The sequence below is a fragment of the Cornus florida genome, unplaced genomic scaffold (genome assembly GCF_030987335.1).
Source record: "Cornus florida cultivar Cherokee Brave unplaced genomic scaffold, ASM3098733v1 CherokeeBrave_3.0.0_Hap2_Chr09, whole genome shotgun sequence".
Lineage (NCBI taxonomy): Eukaryota > Viridiplantae > Streptophyta > Magnoliopsida > Cornales > Cornaceae > Cornus > Cornus florida.
Window position 1 is genome coordinate 2,868,936 of NW_026775579.1, and position 21,877 is coordinate 2,890,812.

General features: G+C 35.6%; 1 protein-coding gene across 4 annotated transcripts in view; it reads right to left on the bottom strand.

Annotated features, from left to right (window-relative positions):
• Positions 1–4,829: 4,829 nt before the first annotated feature.
• LOC132273456 (carboxypeptidase SOL1) overlaps positions 4,830–21,877 on the bottom strand; it is a 115,004-nt gene continuing 97,956 nt past the window's right edge. For 3 of the 4 annotated variants that reach the window (XM_059774416.1, XM_059774414.1, XM_059774418.1), the window contains 3 exons: positions 18,379–18,462; positions 9,799–9,862; positions 4,830–5,384 (listed from right to left, as the gene is read on the bottom strand). In XM_059774416.1, the coding sequence (XP_059630399.1) occupies positions 5,071–5,384; positions 9,799–9,862; positions 18,379–18,462 (462 nt within the window). In that variant the 3' untranslated portion in view covers positions 4,830–5,070. Of the gene's footprint in view, positions 5,385–8,596; positions 8,678–9,798; positions 9,863–18,378; positions 18,463–21,877 lie in introns of all 4 variants that reach the window. The other variant, XM_059774417.1, reaches the window with a different exon arrangement.

A 21,877-nucleotide genomic window follows, 5' to 3' on the forward strand; every position in this document is an offset into this window, starting at 1 on the left:
TAGCAACAATTTATTGATCATACATGATTCTAACATGCCAAAAGAGTCAAGCAATGAAAAGTTTATATGAAACATAACAATTACCATGCTTTTGTAGTTGTTCCCAATTGTAGTGCTCCTTTGCTTTGAGAGTGAAGAATTTGGAACATTTCTTACATCACACGTAGAACAATCATTATCAAGAAGTCATTTCTCCTTGGATAATGAAGATTCATTCAAGCAACCCTACAAGATAAACTTAGGAAATCTACATTTGGTACCCAAATTTTCTTGGGTCCATGAGTGTTAGGCAATGGCACAATAGTTCCTTTTGGAATCCAAATCTTCTTGATCCTTTTCTTCTTTCTAAATGGACAATTGTAAATTTTGTGTCCTAACCTTTTACAATAATTGCATTTAGGATATTGAAAAGAACTTGCGTCAAATGAATCATTTAAGAGCTTGCTCTTTTTCAATAAGCATGAATCTTTATTGTAAGGATCATATCTTATCCCATTTTTGAAACAGACCTTTATTTGATTTCTAAGCATAGTATTCAAGTTCTCTTTCCCGTTAGTTAACTTTGCTAAGATGTCATTTTGATCATCAATGATTTCCTTTGAAGAATTATATTTGAAAGCACAATCAATTGATGGTGACTCTTTAGATAGTACATTATCATTTTCCTTTTTCAAAGACTCATTTTCAATTTGAATCTTTTTTAATTCTTGCTCAAGATAATGATTTTTCATTTTTAAAGAATCGTTTTCCATTTGAACTTTTCATGTCTTTGAGAGAGATCATGGTTTTCCTTTTTAAGAGAATCACATTTCATAAGCATTTTTTCTAGTACACCATGCAACTCTTTAAACGCATCATACAACTCATTATGCTTATCAACTAACTCATTATAGGAAGCATTTAAATCAAAAGAATCATGGCTGGAGTTTACCTCATCTTTGTCGGCCATGAGACAAAGAGCAATATCTTCATGATGATCAACCATATCTTTGATGTCATTTGCTTCTTTGCTAGAAGCTTGGAAAGTTTCACTCTTCCTTTGAATTATTTCTTTTTTCTTCACTATAAGAAGATGAGTAAGTTCTAACAAGATCATTCACATGATTAGCAATATTAGTAGAATTAAAATTCATCTCATTATTTGAACAATTATCATTCATGCTACAATATTCATTTTTATTGATAAGCATGCATAAATTTGATTCTTCAACATTACAAGTACTACCATGGAATATCTCAAGTGAGTCCCAAATTTTTTTTGCCGTTTTACAAATTGTAATTCTATTGAACTCATTTTTGTTCAATGCACAATAAAGATTATTTATGACTTTAGCATTGCATTGAATTAATCTATGGTCATTTTCATTCCATTCTTTCTCTTCTTTAGGACCCATTATCTTTTCTACTTCTTTCATGGGAATAAATGGTCCATTAACTATGATAAGCCAAATTCGATAGTTTATGGATTAGAGAAAGTCTATCATTATACTTTTCCAATAGTTATAGTTCGTTCCATAAAAAATTGGAGGTCTATCAATACATTGTCCTTCTAAGTGTGTGAATATGCCATTGTTGGCCATGATCGTACTCTAAGACGGTTAAGTCTTTTTAATTAGAATTAGGATCAAATACCAATTGTTGCCCAAGTAGAGACTCTAAAGGGAGGGTGAATAGAGTCTTTGGCAAACAATGGCCAATTTTTAGTTTTACAAATTCTACTAAACCCTTCTAACAATTATGCAATAATCAAGATATAAACATAAAAAATTAATAGAATAAATATAAAGGAGATAAGGGAAGAGAGATTGTAAACATTCACACGACAATTTTAGCGAGGTTTGGAAACTCCTACTCCTCGGCTTAAGACCCCTCTTGAGACTTCCAAATCCACTAGTGCACCTTCTTACGAGTGGAGAGCAAACATTTACATGAAGTAACACCTTGTTTCACCTTGCTAAGAGACAATCTCTCTTAGTCTTCCTTTGGGTCACACAAACCCTTACAAATTGAAGCTACATTGCTTCTTCTTCCTTGGGCCACATCAGCCCTTACAAATGTTTGAAGATTAAAATTTCAGTACATAATAATCTCTCACAGATTTAAAGTATAACTTTCAACTCACAACTAGAGTATATATGAATATATTGAAGCTCAATACTTTATGAATGATATGGGATGTATGAATACAAGAACAAAAACTCTTTGGATGCTATATGATGTTTTTCTATGGTAGCAACTCTTAATCCCGAAGTCCCCAACTCTATTTATAGAGATCTGATGTAGCTAATTCAAAAATATACTTGTTGTGCAAGGGTTTCAAGGAAAAATAACCGTTTGAATTAGATCTGAACTTACATCAGTCGACCGAACTGCACAAACCTTATTTCCATTGAAAACATTTAAGTAAATGTCTTTACAGTATTTATATGTCCATTTACTTTAAGTTTACAATATAAATAAGGAAGTACCCCCCATTTGGATTCAATAAAAAATATAAGAAAATTGAAATCCAACTAAATCAAAATGTAGAAATTCAGTTTTATTACATATTTGGATTTCTAACAGTTTTGGTAAAAATGAATCCGTATGTAGACTTGGTCAAAAATTCTGATAAAATCAGTTTAGGCTATTTGAAGTATAAAGAGTTATTACCGAGAAAAATTATTTTGAAATAATCATTATTTCAAAAATCCATTTTTCATACTTAGTCAAAAACACAGTTTTTCATGACGCGCATTCTGGGGTCCTAATGTCCGTTACCAACTCATGGTAATAAAGGTTTCTCATACCTTAATTGTTGACAAATATCAATTATATAATTGATGTGCATGGTCTTAGCATTTCTAACACAAGTGATGAGTTCTTTCAAAGTTTATGCAAACTTGAACTAACTCACTCTTTAGCAACGACTTCATGTGCAATTATATATGAATGAAGTACATAATCTATTGCTAATATATATATATAGGAACATATGAATGATGATATGATATACATAGTCCTATAAAGATGAGCTTCAAATGGATTCATAAATACTTTGACTTGCTTTCTTCCTTTCTTTGAGTTGTTTTCTTGCTTGTTGTAGTCCAAAATATCTTTCGATGGACTTTGCATTTGGTTCCTTATAACTTCATGTTCTTTTGTCTCCTTTGCTTTCCATAGATGTGATCTTGAGTAATGGAATACTTGGAATGATCTTTATAACTTCATTGAGGTCATTCTTTAAATGTGAATAATATATATAACACTCAATGTAAACATTAGTCTTTAAACACCATTAATGGTTTGTTATTATCAAAACCTCTAAATTGTCCTTCAATGGAGTCCTTAAAGTCAACAATTCAAAAATATATCTTTTATGAAATGATAGAAAATGACATAAAATGTACAACTGCTCACACTTTCCCTTTCAGTTTTCCTTTTCCTCCCCCGACCATGTGACAACGAAATACCCAAAAAAAAAAAAAAACCGTAACCAGTCAAATCATACAAATACACAACGCTACTAATCCAAGACCAGCCATTATCGCCGGAACAGTTTACACATCCATTAGTGCAGTAACTTTGTCTCAGATTCTCCATCCCATTCGGCATCAAAGCTTGCAAACTTTAAACATCCATGGCAGGGGGCATAAAAGGATTTAGCAGATAGCAGCATACACATAAGACAAGAACAAAACACCCCTTGATTGTAGGTTGTTCCTTGTACTCGGCTAGAGTAGCACAAGAGGCATGGAGAAAATAAAATTAGAGATTTAATTTGAATACAATTTCTTAACTGGTTTAACCTAGATATCTTTTCAAATCTTATATATATATATATATATATTCAATAATTAATTCTGAATATAAGAATCTAAGTCTTATATTTTTTAAGTATTTATTATATTAGAAGGATAAATGTCACCTCATGTAAGCAAATACCGTCCCATCTCAAGTCCAAATTCGAGCAGTCGCAAACTAATAGATTTTTAAAGAATTCTTATAATAGGCAAATCTAAAAGTTTCCCAAAGGTAATAAATTTCAGTCTCTCTAGTATTGATTCACAAGAACTAATAGGGATTAATTTTTTGCTTCCACTAAGTAGACCTATAGTCCAATCAAGACATCACTGGTAAAATTGTTAGTTCTAAGCCAAGTAGCAAGAGCGCGAAGGAAAAATCTTCTAGACCACAAACTTTTTTTTAAACTGATGTGGCTATATGGATTTGAAGTATAACAAGACACTTTATTATCTTTGAGGGTTAATGTCTCTATACTAACCCCGTATGAGTTCCCAGTTTAGAACTCCCACGGGTGTTCACAACAATAACATGGCCAAATACATTGCATGAAATTTCTCAACAATTGGACATTTGGAAAAAAGATAGGGTAGTGCCATGCACACCATACGTAGGGACGGATCTAAGAATTCATATGGGGGGAGGGGGTAAATTTTTATAGAGTGGTTTTTTAAAATTTTAGTGGGGGCAATTTTAAAATTTTATAAATGCAAATGCAAAAAAGCATAAATTTAGGAATATAAAATGTAATAATAAAAAATTTCATTAGGGGCAAATGCCCCCACTATGCCCTTCACAGATCCGTCCCTGACCATACGCCACGGAGAGATATTAGACCATGGATTAGGACCCAAACTGGGGCACCTATGGGCGACCAACTCAATTTGCGAGATTTCCACACTCAGTTTAATTCCTAAAGAAACATTTTATTACAAATCTAAACATTCCTACTAAATGAGAAGTGGTTTACGCCTTTTCAGCTATAGAAAAACATGTAGATTAACTGTTCCAGATTGAAACCACTGGATCTCATCCAATGAATACACTTGCGCAACAAGAAGCAACTTAACACTTTTCTATAAATAAATAGGACATATAGATGTTTGCTCCCTGTGGGAGGAACACTTACAAAATATAAACTCACTGGTCCACCACTTTTTAGTACTTCACATTCTGGATTCCCATTGATATGATTCAACACCCTTTACATTTTTCCTTAAGATCAATCATCGTCTCTCTATAGAAATGTACAGTTATGTTTTACAAATCGTACATACAGAAAAGCCCTTAGACCACACCAGACCGTTTTGGCCCTACAGATTGTCTATACTTTATATGGTTGAATATCACCCTTCTCTTCAATAAAAAGCAAAGGAATGCTAAACTTAACACTAAAATAACAGAAAATTCCCAGTAAGGCCATGGCGAAAACTCTACCAATTTGAACCTGCTCTTATGATCGCAGCTGCAGTCATAGCCACTTCGCAATATATTCCCTTTGGGAGTGATTTCTGGATCCAGAACAAAATCTACTGTCATGGCTTCTTCTCCCAACAAAATAGATGTTCTCTTTGATTTGTACCCAGGCATGGTCGCTATAACTACAAGTCAAAATTATTAAATTCAAATTAGAGTTTTACAAATAATCAGAAAGTCATCCCCAAAACTGAAGAGAACAAGCACACAATAATGTCGCTGAATGCAGGATGATATTTACATATATAGCCCACATGTGTAGTTATCAATACATAACCATATTTGTGTGCGCAGTACACTTTTTGTTTATGACAAATAGAAAAAGGGTGAAGTGCAGAAAACACCCCTATATTATCCTTACAGTGCATATCACACTCCTCACGTGCGGAAAACACCCCTAAAGTTTCAATTTTGCACATTATTAAATTCAGATTAGAGTTTTACAACAAACCAGAAAGTCATCCCCAAAACTGAAAAGAACAAGCACACAATCATGTCGCCAGGATGATATTTACATATATAGCCCACGTGTAGTTCCATATTTGTGCGCGCGCAATACACTGTGTTTTATGATAACAGAAAAAAGGATAAAGTACAAAAAATACCCTTATATTACCCTTACAGTGCATATCACACCCCTCACGTACGGAAAACACCCCTAAAGTTTCAATTTTGCAGATTATTAAATTCAGATTAGAGTTTTACAACTAACCAGAAAGTCATCCCCAAAACTGAAAAGAATAAGAACACAATAATGTCGCCAAATGCAGGATGATATTTACATATATAGCCCACATGTGTAGTTATCAATACATAATCATATTTGTGTGCGCAGACAGTTTGTATTCTATGATAAGAACAAGCACACAGTAATGTCACCTAATGCTGGATGATATTTACATATATAGCCCACATTTGTAGTTATCAATACATAATCATATTTGTGTGTGTAGTACAGTGTTTTATGATAAATAGAAAAAAAGGGTAAAGTGCAAAAAACACCCCTATATTATCCTTACCGTGCATATTACACCCCTCACGTGCAGAAAACACCCCTAAAGTTTCAATTTTATGCAAATAGGTCCTCCTGACACATTTAAGTTATAGTTTGTCCAAATTGCCCTTATTGAGACATTTTATAAATTATTCAAAAATATATCTTTTGTGAAATGAAAGAAAAGGACACAAAACCTACAAATGCTGACACTTTTCCTTCCAGTTTTCCTTTTCCTCCCCCGAGCATGTGACGAAGATATACCCGGAAAAAAAAAAAACCGTAAATAGTCAGATTATACAAATACACAACGCTACTGATCCAAGACTACACCAATTATCACCGGAACAGTTTCACAAATACAGGTACGCCATAGACCCCTTCTACCAGGAACAATTACGTCTGCGATTTGGACACGTTAAAGCAAAACGACGCTGGATTCCCAACTGCATTTCTTTTCTTTAATTTTAGGTTTTATGCTGCAAAATTGGTACTAGCATTGGAGTATTTGCACAGGTTAGGGATAGTTTATAGAGATTTGAAGCCAGAAAACGCAATGATTCAAGAAAGCGAACATCTAATGCTCGTCGATTTTGATCTCTCAACAAAACTCTCACCAAAAATCATTACATACGTGGTGAGTTCCGAGTCGAACTCTGTGCCTAAGTCTAACTCGTTCGTCGGGAAGGAGGAGTACATCGCACCTGAGATCATATTAGGGAACAGTCGCAATTCGCGATTTCGCAGTGGACTGGTGGGCTTAGCCGTCGCGTTGTATGGAATGATGCCATAGGTATTTGGGCTGAGAAGGAGGGTTTGCAAGCGGAGTTGACCGAGCAGAAGTGGTGTGCGAAAGGTGAGGTTGTTACACAAACATGTGTTGGGATGCTGAAACCTCACCGGAATAGTTTGATCTCTGAAACTTGTCGAAACTGCTCATCTCCAAAACTTGCCCGAACTGAACTTGATGAAGAGAGAAGAGTTGAACCCTTCAGTTGTATCTTCATGAAACAGAGATGAGTTCAATCATTTTAAGCTTTCACTCTATTTTCTATCTTCGTCTCTGAAGCTTGCTCTGTCTCTGTTCTTCCATGAACAACACTTGATTTTGGGTTTTTGCAGCTTTCACTGGAACTGAACTCAAGATCACCAAAAAAATTTCTGACATTTTTACTTGGAAAAAAAATGTCAGTTGATCACGGGGCAAGGGGGTGTTGCCTGCCTTGCCTATTGTTGAACAAATCATAGGGCCTAGTAGACTTACTGGTAAGCAATTATTACAATCCAAGAAATTGCTTCCAACAACAGAGTAACAGAGCAATCCCACCCAATATAGATATCACAATAATGTAACCAGAGTTCCATTCTGTGCAGGATGCAACATCTCTAGCCCTTTGAACACATTGAGGATGCCAAGTATTAGTATGGCGTATCGGATGCCATGGTGGTATATATTCCAGTAGAATCAGAGCTTGTGATCCTTTTTGGTCTCAGTAACAATGCAAAAATCTATATGACAACCACCACGGAGAAAGATCATCATAAGCAAAAATTCAAAAACCAGTGTGACATTAGGCAACACTACCTACAAATAGAATTTATAGAAAAAAATCTTCAAAATTAAAAAAATATAATTGATGTGCAACTAACACCCCTATACTACAATATTATTAGCATACACACCCCCTTGGACATTTTCGGAAGAGTGAAAGGGCAAAATGGGTATTACAACATTACTTTATGTCAGATTTCTGTTCAAGGGGTATTTCTGCACAATGTTAAAAGAATAAGAGTATTATTAGAACATTTTTCCAAATAGGGGGTGAAAGTGCTATGCAGAGTATACATTAGGGGTATTTTCTGCACTTGACCCTAGAAAAAAATGTCAAAAAGAAAATGAATGCTTTAATGTGGGACACAAAATAATGTAAATTTTCATTTCGATTAAACTGACTAATAAATTACACAGAACAACAAGATCATTACTGCAGGTCTTCTCTGATAGAACATTTAAAATTGATGCAGTTTGCACAGTTTAACTATGTACTTGAATTTTATTGCTATGATTATTTTATGGGATAACACATCACTAGGTTCTAAATTCCATTTAAATAATTCCAGGTTTTTATAGCTTTTCCTTCATTAAAATGATTTTTCTATGCCTTCAAATAAAGGAGAAAGAGGTCGAAACTTATGCTTTCTAGGAACTGCACATTGATGGTATGCTCTTTAATTCTAAAATATCTTTGAATAATAAGACTTCTAACAAAAAAAGAAGTCTAAAATTGATTTCACTTAAAGATATTGAAGAAAGCAATCATAAGTATGCATGTAGTTACATACATTATCCATGTGGCTGCGTTCATCTTTTGAAGTATACATCGTACAAGTGTCCTGTGCATTGTTTCTCATGTTGCATATGTACTGTAAGATACAACGATATTATGGATATCAAACAATCCAATAAAGCTTTTGTATAGTACATATTACATCATCATCTATGTATGCTTTTGATAAAGATTATGCATGTCATGACTCGAGTACGTGTGTTGGGTATGCATATGTGTTTGCACATCAGAGGCGTAAAATCTCCAAAGAGGACAAATGGACACTAATAAATATTAATATTACTTTCACTCATTTCAAAGCAATAATATAACAAAAAATGAACCATTGGATATGCTTTTTGGACCAGGATCCTCTCCAGCGGCATCTCTCTCCTGCTTTCTGTAAAACTAAATCAGACTCCTAATGTTAATCGAAGACCTTTTCTCTGCAAATTTCATAGAAAATTTCTCTCATTTTATGCTTCGATTATTTTTTCCCTGAAATTTTCCACTCTTTATTGTTCGATCTCTTCTCAATCTTTCCCTTTCGTTCACTGAAAGAACCCTAGATTTTGGTTGATTTGGTACTTGAGATAAGATTACAGATTTGGGTGTTTACCAAATTTATATTACTTATTTCCCCCAAATCAAATTTAATCCGAACTAGGATCCTCAATCCATGGTACACCAAGTGAAAAGAACCACCACTGTTAGACACATAAGACCAGAGCATCTACAAACCCTAAAGAGAGAACGTCATTTAATCTCACAGTGGAGTAGTCCTTTCGGATCACGAACACCTGCACCTTTTCCTCTCTTGTTAAAATGAAAGTTGTACAGAAAACGTTAACGTTAGAGATCCGTTTGGTGTCAAATACGATAGAGAGATCTCGCAGAAGAGGATCCAAATCCATGTTTTTTAGGTGCATGTCCAACCAAAAGTGTCGGTTGCATATTCCATACCCATATCTACGTATTGAGCATCCAACCCTACAATGTTAGAAAAGAAAATAAAGAAAGAAAACTGAATGAAACAAATTGGCTATATAGAACTACGTTGATCACAATAGAATTGTCAATTTCTGTAGATCCCTGTAATTGTCAGCTGGTAGCAGGGAAAAAAAAAAAAAAAATCAACTTTCATCACAGAAGGCACAAATGAGAGAAAACAGTACTTTGAAAGGAAAATGTCAGGACTCAGTCAAATCAATTAATTACCTTCATATCTCTCGCCTGGCGCAAGCAAACGATGGTAATCAGCGAATGCTTGACTAGCTTTAATCTGTAAATAAAAAATTTAGGATATTTCAATTAAATGTTATAGAAACTAGTAATTGTTGAGAGAGAGAGAGAATATATGAAAACGCATATCTTATAGAGCGAATACAACAATACAATGGCGTTTATATATGAGAAGCTACGGGAGTAAATGAGTGGAAAACAAGTAAACCCTATACATGGTAATGCTATTTATGGGAATGAGGGGTAGGTGAAGGCGGTTACAGAATATAAAAAATACTAGTAAACCCTAGTATACAATGTAATTTAACAGTACACGTGGGACAACTCATACAATATTGTACAACACTCCCCCTCAAGCTGGAGAGTAAATGTCAATAACTCCCAGCTTGCTACATATGGAATCAATAGAGTTCTTGGGAAGCGCCTTAGTGAAGATGTTTGCCAGCTGTATGCCGGTAGGAACAAAAGGTGTAACAGTATCATTCGAGTCAACTTTAGAACGAATGAAATGACAATCTACTTCAATGTTTTTAGTCCTCTCATGGTAGACTGGATTGCTAGCAATATGAATAGTTGCCTTATTATCACAATCTATGTTAGCCAGACTCGGTTACGGGTGTCGAACACGGGTACGTATCTAGAGGTCGGATCCATCTATCTATCAACTTATCGGACACGGGGACACAGATTTAAATTGTCCAAAAATCAGACACGGACACTTGGACACCGCATGCAAAGTATTCTCAAAATGCTAAAATGCATATTATACTTTGTTCTTGTTCCATAGTTTGAAAAGAAACTGAATTTGTAAGTTAACTCTGCAAGTAACTAGGTTAAAAAAATTTGAAATCCTTTACAAAGTAATAGTAGTAGTATATATACTGTAATATATATAGATAATGGGTTACAACTATAACCAACATATTATAAGTTTATATAATATTATATTATTTGTAATAAACAGTTTAAAGCAGTGGGCCACATGAGTTACAACATATACGAGTAATAAACAATGGTAATAACTATTTTTAGTGGGTTATAGCTGTAAGGCTGTAACCCATTATTTATTACAAACTTATGTGAGTTGCAGCCCACCCACGTGTACCATGTCAGACAAAAAGAACAGAAAAACAAAGAAAGGTACAAGCGGTGAAGATTCAATGCAGAAAGATGGGGGCGCTGATACCAAGTCATCTTCAACCTTTCCTTTCTAAACCCTATTTCGACCTAGTCATAACTAGACCACCATAACCATACCTTGAGGTGCTTAAACAGATGAAGACTAAGCAGCCGTGTCCGACAGAGAAGATGGAGAGTCCAACACATATCCCGTGTCCGTGTTATGTTGTGTCGACACGGACACTCTCGCCTGAACAGACAAGTCAAGGTAACATATGTCACAATGGAGAGGAATTAGGTATTGGACTGAAATCCCAAGTTCATGGAAAAAGAGTCTTCAACCAAGTAAGTTCATAGGCAATGTGCACCATGGCACAACACTCCGCTTCAGCGTTGGAATGAGCCACAACTGGCTATTTCTTACTCCTCCAAGTTATTAGATTTTCTCCTATGAAGTGCAGTATCTTGTGGTGGACTGTCAATTAGAAGGAGAACCGGCCCAATATGCGTCTGTGTGTGCCTCAATCCAAATATGTCCAGAAGATCGATAAAGCAAACCACATACCGGAGCACCCTTGAGATACTTCCAAATGCATACAACTGCCTCCCTATTGGGTACCTGAGGATTAGTCATGAAATGGCTCACAACACTGACTACAAAAGAGATGCCTAAATAAGTGATTGTGAGGTATATTAGTTAACTTACAAGTCTCTGATACATCTCTGGATCATCGAGTGGGTCACTATCATGCACCTTAAGTTTTACATTAGTCTCCATAGGTGTAACTACATGTTTCTAACCAAGATATCCAGTTTCCCGTAAGAGATCAAGAGCATACTTCCGCTGAGAGAAACTAATGCCTTACTTCGACCGAGCCACCTCAATTCATAGAAAATACCGAAGTTTGCCCAAATCCTTAGTAAGGAAGCTAGAACTCAAGTGATGGAGGAAAACTTGTATTCCATCTTTGTCATTACCGGTGATAACGATATCATCTACATACATCACAAGAATCACAATACCACGTTTTGTTTTCTTAGAAAAGAGAGAGTGATCAGCCTGGCTACTGCTTTACTAAACTTATCAAACCATGCACGAGAGGACTGTTTCAGGCCATAGACTTGAGATGACAAACAATCCCCCCCCCCCCCCCCGCGCGAGCGGTGCGGCGGACTCAAACCCAGAGCCAAATAGACCTTGTTCCCAACCTAGGGAACAAGGTTTCAAGTATGATTCAATTTTAAAGCGTTTATTTTATCTTCTATAGCTTTTCTCCACCCTGGATGAGAAAGTGCCTCCCTATAAGACTTAAGAAGAGCAATAGAGGATAAAGACAAAGAAAAAAACTTAGAAGGAGGAGGACAATTTATTATATGATACAAAACTAGAGATAGGGTGATTGGTACAAGACCTTTTACCTTTCCGAACAACAATAGGTAGATCAAGATCAGAGTCCTGAGAGATAGAAGAGTCTCCAGGCTTTGAAGCGACTCATGAAAGTGGCAAGGCTGGGTTTACTACTTCAATCGTTGGAACATGATTAACTACTCTTTTCCAGAGGCGAGCATAGACGCAAAAAGCTGGTGGGATGTCAGAATAAAAAACTGGAGTTGGAAGAACATACTCATAAAGAACAAAGTCTCCAAACAACTGCCTTCCTGGGAATAATAAGGAAAATCCTCAAAGAAAGTTATATTTGCACACACAAATTGTTTATGAAGAGTTGAACTCTAACATTCATATCCCTTTTGAGTGCGAGAATAACCTAAGAAAATACATTTGTGGGCAGAAGGATCACGTTTGTCTTATCCTAAGCTTAGATTATGAACAAAGTCGACACACCCAACACCTTTGGAGGAATGGAAAAAGGGACTTCATTAGAAAACATCATTTGGAAGGCTGATTTTCCTCGGAGGACCCTAGAAGGCATGCAGTTTAAAAGATAAGCAACAACCAAAACTGTATCTGCCCAAAAATGTTTTGGAACATATATTTGAATTATTAAGGCATGAGCCTTCTAGGAGTATCAAAACAAGATGTTAGATGGATAATGCCTCTCAACTCAAGAAACTTTTGAAAAATATTAACTTTATATTCAAGGGCATTGTGAGTTCTAAGAACAAGTAATTTTGCATCAAACTAATTTTGAATTTAGACATAAAAGGATTAAAAAATAGAGAACACTTGACATCTATCTTAAAGAATATAAACCCAAGTTAATAAATAAATGACACAAAATAATGAGCACCAAATAAACAAGTGGTACGAGTTGGCCTCCAAACATTCGAATGTACTAACTCAAAAAGTTTCATACTCATATTATCAAAACGAGACTTAAATGTAGCTCGATGTTTACCGAGTTCGCAAGTAGTACAATTAAACTTAGAAAAATCAAATAAAGAAGGGACCAAGACTCGAAGAATTTTTGAAGAGGGAAGTCCAAAGCGGCAATGCCACTGATGAGTTGAGGAGGTGGAATGTAGAGCTTTCGGAGTAGGAGTCGGCTGGAAGTAATAAAGACCATCCTTGTTAAACCCCCCCACAAATCGTCTGCTTCGACTTAGATCCTGAAAGCACAACGAGAAGGGAAAAAAATAACTAAGCAATTTAAATCTAATATGATTTTGCGAACTGACAATAAATTGAATGAAAATTAAGGAATATATAAAACTGATGAAAAAGTAAGACCCGAAGTGCGGAAGGTATCAATTCCATGAACATGTGATTTGGCACCATTCGCTATGGTAACAACCGATGGTGAGAAAACATGAGAAATATTAGAAAGAGGAGATGGGTTACTTGTCATGTGATCAGATGCCCCTAAATCGATGACCCAAGGTGCAGAAGATGAAGAATGGAGATAGGTATTACCTGAAGTAACAATAGTAGCAATGGAGGAGGGTTGATTTACATGCTCACGCTTTACCAGAGAATCATACTCGGCTTTGGAGAAAACTACTTGTTCATTCGTAGGAGTGGGAGTAGTCTCCTCTTGAACCGAAGCCTAATTAGCCCAAATTGGCTTGCCATGAAGGGCAGCAAAAGTCAAAATAATGACTGTTTCAGCCACAATGAATACACTTCTTGCTGCCGCGACCCCCTCAACCGCCACGAGTACCATGGCCTGGGTTGGAAGGACCTTTGCCCCCTCGTCCTCCATGAAAAGTATTATGTCGCCCAATAGGAACAACAAGAACAGAGTGGCTTTCCTTCTCAATCACAAGGGCATAAATAGATGCTCTTCAAACTCGAGCAAAAGTCTCACTAGTTATGGGTATCTCCCTGCCAGACAAAATCTGAGAAAAGATCGGAGCAAGTTCGAGTTTAAGTCCAGATTAAAATTTGCCACTTGAAACACCTCCTTGTGTGGTTTCTGTTGTTCTACGTCTACAGTCAATGGTTGGTAGACATTCAATTCTTCCCACATAACCTTTAGTTATGAGTAATAATCTTCAACAGAACAATCTTCGTGCTGGAAATTAAAAATGTCCTAATATAATTAATAAATACAAGAAATATTATTTTCTGAAGAATACATGTCCTTGATATTTTCTGAGATGTCTTTGGCAGATTCTAGGAATGACACGTTGTTGAAGATCTCAGGCTCCAAGATATTCCATAACCAAGTCTGAGCATCTTTTTTCCCCCAAGCCTCAATAATCTTTTCATCAGTTGTGGGTTTGGTTGATTGAAGATAGGACAGTTTTCCTCGAGCCAGTAAAAACAGCTCTATGGCTCGAAACCATTGAAGGTAGTTCGAGCCTTTCAGTTTGGTGTTGGTGCTTGACCTAAGAAGATGAGAGTCCTTTTTATCCACAATGAGGGTTGCCGAACAAATGAGATATAGTAGCAAGAGGGAGCCGAGATGAGAGAACCAAGATCAAGCCGAGATGAACATGAGAGAAATTGCCGAGGAGAGAGCTGAGGAGGGATCCGAGAGTGATTGCCAAGACAAGAACGGAGACCACCGAGGAGAGATTGTTGAGAAGAGATTGCCGAGAGAAAGCCAAGATGGAATCAAGATCGGAGTCTGAGATACCATGTTGAGAGAGAGAGAGAGAGAGAGAGAGAATATATGAAAAATGTATATCTTATTAAGTGAGTAATACAATAATACAATGGTGTTTATATAGGAGAAGCTATAGGAGTAGGTGAGTGGAGAACAAGCAAACCCTATATATGGTAATGCTATATATGGTAATTAGGGGTAGGTGAAGGCGGCTACAGAATACAAAAAATACTAGCAAACCCTAGTAGACAATGTAATCTAACTGTACACGTGTGACAGCTCATACAATACTATACAACAACAATTAATTGAAATGCCAGTGTCTTCATGCAATGTGGAAGAGTTTAGTAAAGCATTGATCTATCAATTTAACTACTTACATACAAAAATATATTGGGATATTCCATCTAGGTTCATACTATATCAGTATATATTGCTAAAACTAGGGTTATAAATATATATATGGATGTGAGAATTATATAAAAAGACAGGATAAGAATGCTTAAAACATAGAAGCCGGAAATGGATACGGAACACGGATATGACATAACAAGGGCATGATGACACAGAAAATCCTAAAAAATTAAGACAAGGACAAGGTGGGGACGCGACGAATAATATTTAAAAATATATATGATGTTGTACTTCAAAAAATTAAAAATATTTTTATTTTTTATCAACATAATAATGAAAAATATATATATATATATATATATATATATATATATATATATATATATATATTGTGCTTCACTGGGAGAAAGAAAGAATGATTGAAAGAGGGTTAAGAAAAAAAAAAAAAAAAATAGAGGATCAGGATTTTGTTAGAAAAAAGAATTAGGGCTTAGTTAAAATAAAGGTAAGAATCCAAAGAAGAGAAAAGGTTCATCGAAACAAGAGGAAAAAGGAAAAAGAGTCACAAAAAGAATTTGTTGTCAAAGGAAAAGAAAAATATTGAAAAATATTTTTGAAAAAATATTTAAAAATATTGAAAAATATTTTGACACAAGATAAAGTGTCAAAATTACTAACTGAAAATGTTAAGACCGTGTGATTGTATATGCATTTATCATTTAGCTTCTTTATTTTTATTTTTTAGTTGGTTAATCATGCATTGAGCTTGATTATTGAAGATCATGTTGATTATTAAATCAGATAAATCAAAATTGGAACACAATTTTAATATTTATTGTTAATGATCACAAGAATTCAAGTAGTTTGAAGTAAAAGTTCCTTTATTTATTTTTAATTTTTGATTTGACGTACTATTGAAATTATTAAAAATACACAAAAATATTTGTGAAATAATATCAAGAAATGAAAAGTACTGCAATTTTTCATGAAAATGACTATCTATTAAATTGGTTTGGTGCTACCAAGACAAAAATAGTCAATAGGAAAATCAATTAAAAGTCTTGGGAAATAGCCCTCACAAGAGAGTGAAAGCATTCATGAAAAGAAAGAAAAGATGAAACTTATTAGCAAATATGTTAAAAGCACGATGTTTAAATCTTTTTTGTTTTGAACTTCTTTATATTTATGTCAAGTTTATTTATTTTGTGCACATAGTTTTTACATTAATTTCTAACAAAGCATAAATGCACAATTATTGGTCATTAAGTAATGAGAATTTTTTTAGTTTGTTAAGTTTGATAAATTAAAAATTCATAAATATATGCATCCCTTTAGGAAAAATAAATAAATAATTTCTATATGTATAACTTAAAGTCCTCCCAGCCCGAACTCATCAATTGCATTTGCATCCTAGTAGTAGATTGTCTAATTTTTAGTATATTGTCTAATTTAGATTTAATCTAATGCTAATTTGCTTAAAATTTTAAAAGTAATTAAAGTTGGCTAGTTGAGCCTACAAGACCTATTCAACCCTCCTCTAGGTCTAGGTCTAGGTTGCGGACCATGCATCAACTCTCTAGTAGAGCCTAGGATTTTGGTCCTTGTACTATCATTTCTAGAAACTCTTTGATCAATAAAAATTGAAACGAATAAATGTTTCATAAAATTTTCCCGGACATCAAATCATTTTTCATTCATCCAACAAGGTGGCCTGTTGATAGTTAGCCCCCAGGGAGAAAAAAGGAACAAAGAATTAATAAAGAAAGATGTTTTCAAACTTGCAAACATCTAGTAGATCTATCATTGTATAAGATCCTTCAATACGTAAATGATCAATTAAATGCATCATATACTAATGAAACCACAATGTATAAAAAGCATGAAACAAAAATTTGGAAGATGAAAACTGTTAAATTTGGACGCGGAAATAAGAAATACAAATAGGAAAAGGGAAGACAGAAAGATGGAGAACACAGGCATATACATGTTTGGGCTGCTGGTGTGTTCGGTAGCATTGTGTTCGTCTTTCCCGTGTCTCCGACAGTTTTTATTGACTTGTTTGGGCTGCCGGTGTGTTCAGTAGCATTGTCCTCGTCTTTGCCGTGTCTCCGGCAAGTTTTTGTTGACTTGTTTGGGTTGCCGGTGTGTTTGGTAGCATTGTTCTTCGTGTAAGCGTGAATGATGAAGAAAGAAGACGAAGAACAATGCTACCGAACACACCGACAATCCAAACAAGTCAACAAAAGCTGCCAAATACCATGTTAAATTTGGATGCGAAAAATAAGAAATGCAAATGGGAAAAGGGAAGACAAAAAGATGAGAACATAGACATATACATAGTGCGACACTAAAGCCTACATACATGGACAAAGAGCCACTAAGGGCTGCATTTCTATTATTCAGATGTATTTTGCTTGAGTACAAAATGCCTATATATAGGCACGGTAAAAATAAGAAAATATGGAAGGTGCACAATAGTCAAAGGAGGCACCGTGGCTGGTGGAGGATTTTTCTCCACCATTATATAGAAATATTTATAGTTGGAAGAAAATTGACCGGATCACCATGATTGGTGGAGGATTTTGCTCCACAATTATATAGAAATATATATATATATTTCAGGCAAAAACCTCAACTGATGACCCCCTCAATAGCACCCAGATGATCATCATCATCATAGTCTTCCGAATATTAGAAAATATAAGAGTGATATTTTAAGTTCTTTAGTTAGATAATTTATCAGCAATAAATCAAGTAGGATTTTAGCATACAACATATTCACTTTTCCAACAAAACAGTGCCAAAATCCAACCCCATCAAACAAGAAAATATCACACCACTAAATTCTGCTTGTGAGCTACGAATCGACAACTTGAAACAGCCATGAACCTGCTACAAATTTTAAAAGGCTGTACTTTTTAACAAATTCATAGATGTCACCCTCATGGGACACAGTTGACTTACGGTAACACTGAAAGGAAGTCATGTACTATACGCATATACATACATATTAAAAAAATTCATTTTAAAGGAAAAGAAATCTAAGAAAAATAGATTCTAGAGGCAAACATACCGTGTAATTTATTCCCTTGACCGAAATAAAGGCAGGCAATGGCTTTCCACAATCTGATGAAAAGATCCTTCCATGTATTCCTGTCTATATAATTATAAAGTCATATTAATCAATGATTTCATACTCTGTAAAACCAAGCTCTACTGAAGCATTTGAGATGGCATAGTATAGAAATATTGGATTTCTATTCCCTGTTAAACTGCATCCAAATTTAAAATGCATGAAATATTTTATATTAAAAATAAACACAAAAAAAAAAAAGAAAAAAAAAAGGGGGGAGAATAGGTTATTTACAAGTTGCAAAAAGCGGGTGAAAAGGTTAACTAGAGACACGGATCAAATTAGATGTATTAAAGACAGAGACCAAAATATATAAGTTAAGGAATTTATATATTACGTAGATAAAAAATAAAAATAAAAAACTTCCAACTATGAAACAAGGAATATATTAGAGAAGAAATGGCAAGTAATGAACCTAATGTAAGAATAATAAGTAGAATCAATAAAGAAAAATAGACGATGAATTTAAAAAGATCAGTAATAACAAAACAGTAGGACTTGAAAACGTGTAATAGAGGCATGAAGAACCTTAGAAAAGATTGGAATAGAATGGCTAAGAAATTTATTCAATAAAATTTGAACGACATCGTCTTTGGAGGAGGGTTATTTCATGCCCTTTTGGGGGAGGAGAGACGTGGGTGGTCCTCTGGAATCAGAATTTATTCGGAAGGGATGGGATGAATTTTCTAAACACAATAGATTCAAAGCTCGGGATGGAAGAGGGGTTCGGTTCTGGGAGGATCTATGGTGTGGTGATTGCCCGTTGTCTTGTTCTTTTCCCAGACTATTCAAGATTGTTGTTGATAGACAAGCCCAAGTGGCCGACTATTACCAGCTTGATAGTGGTAGGCTCACGTGGGATGTGCGGTTTTGGCATTCTTTTTAGGATTGGGAGGTGGACGAGGTGTGTGGCCTATTGGATCTTCTGTATAGACAGGAAGTGGAAGGCAGAGGCAATGACGATTTACTTTGGATGCTTTCTTCTTAGGGAAGGTATGAGGTCCGTCAATAAGGCTCTTCTTAGCAAGTGGCTATGGAGATTTGGAGTTGCGCGTCACAGACTATGGAGGAGAGTTATCTTATGCCGCTTTGGTGAGGAGAGAGGCGGTTGGAGCTCGTGTGCTTAGATCAGCAGGAGGTGTTGGTGTTTGGAAGTTTATTCGAAATGGTTGGAATGAATTCTCTAAAGTCTAAACACATAACATTCAAAGTTCGGGATGCCAGGGATACCCGATTTTGGGAGGATTTATGGTGTGGTGACCGTTCCTTGGCTTCTTCTTTTCCCAGGCTTTTCAGGATTGCCGTTGCCAAACACGCCTTGGTAGGTGAGCGTTATCGCCTTGATAAAGGGAGGATTAATTGGGATATACACTTTCGGCGTCATTTTCAAGATTGGGAATTGGATGATATCTTTGGTTTTCTGGAGCTTCTGTATAGAAAGGAGCTAGATGGCAGAGGACCAGATTCTCTTATTTGGGTGCCCTCTTCTCAGGGGAGGTTTGGTGTTCGTTCTCTATTTTGTTATTTCCCTTGGAAGGCGGTTTGGCGCTCGAAGGCCCCTCTTAAAGTGGTCTTCTTTGTTTAGACAGCAGTTTGGGGCAAGATCTTGATGCTTGATAACATGAGACGGAGAAGACAGGTCACTGTCAATTGGTGCTGCATGTGCAAGAGGGATGGAGAGTTCGTTGATCACCTCCTTTTGCATTGCCCCGTGACTCATGAGTGTTGAAGCCTTATCTTTGGCTTGTTTAGTGTTCAGTGGGTTATGCCCAAGTCTTATAGAGGCTTCATTGTTGCATGGAGAGGATGTCATGTGGGATCCCATACCTATGATTTTTGGAGGATGGCACCCTTTCGCAGTTAGTGTGCATTTGGAAGGAGCGGAATAGAAGATCCTTTGACGGAGAGGAATCTTCTATTGGGGCTTTAAAATTTCTTATCGTTAGCTCTCTTTTTTGTTGGGTTATGGGGAAAGATTGTACATTTATAGAGGAGATTATTGATTTTTTGGGTTCCTTACGCTCTTCCGGCCCCTTTTCGGCTTCGTCCATTGGAGAAGGAAAAAATAAGCATGACACACGCCTGACAATTCCAAACCCTACCCATATATATATATAGACAATTTCAAACCCTACCCATATATATATATATACACACACACACACATCTATAATTGTATCCGTATGGACCAAGCCCAACACACGCCTGACAATTTTGAACCCTACCCACATATTCCTCTAATCAGCATATTGATTGGAGAAGGAAAAAATAAGCCGAATAGAACCCAAGAAAAAAACTAATATCGATCATGGAGTTCTTATTTTTCAGGTCAACAGAATCCATGGCAAATATGGGGATCTAAAACGGATAGAGAAGTGGGACTGGCAGTAGTGTGTTGTATGGTAGGAGAAAAAGAAAGGTTGTAATAGAATAATAAACGAAGTTTAATATAGGCAATGTAATCACTATATAGGGACAAAATTGCATTGTAATTATATTCCACTTAACCATATTCTAAACTTTCCCAGAAGCCAATTTTGAAAGCAAGTTTTTGGAGCTTTAGCCTAATGCACTTTTGAGGACTTCCACTTCCATTAGAAGTCCATTTCATAAATGCCAACAAACACCCGATTTTATGTAGGAATGCCTTTTTGGGCTTGGAAGTCCGTTTGGAGGCTTCTGGAAGCTCCCCCAAATAGGCCCATTGTATGGTCACAGAAGACTTGGTGGTTCTCATCTGTAGAGGGATGATAAGGTATCTGCTTTATTGGAAGACAATCAGTGGACCATTCTTGAAGATTGGCCTATTGAAATTCTGCAGTATCCGAGTTTTTTTTTTTTTTTTTTTTTTTTGATAAGTAAATAAAATTTAATAGAAGGCACACAAGAGGGGAGCGCTCCCAAAAGGAATGCACAAGGCGCCAAAAACAACCACTATAATTTCAAGTTATCCACAAAATCCAATAGCATCTTCAGAATTTTGTTTGGCATGAAGCTAATGAGATAATTGTTTGGAAACATGGCAAGTTCAATTTTAAACCAGTGTAGAATTCAGGGGAATAAGGTTGTTTGGTATTATGACCTTGCTTGGAGAAGGTGCATACCTAGAGTGGCTATTGAAGATTTAATGGAGGAATCAGTGGAGGAAAATCTTTCAGTAATTGATGTTGTTTCCTATTATTGAAGATTTGGTGTTACTGAAGGAATCAGTGGAGAAAAATCCTCCTCGTTTCCTATTTTCTAATTCTTTCCATTCTCATAATTTCTTCTCCTATATAAAGGAGTTTCCACCATTGTATTGTATATGATTTGAGAGAGTATAATAAAAGTGATGTAACCCTTTGGGCTTTGTGTGTTGTGGATGTAGGCCCTAGTAGCTGAACCACGTAATATCTGTGTTTTACTTGTTTTATTTATCTCTTTGCTTCCGTTTTATGCT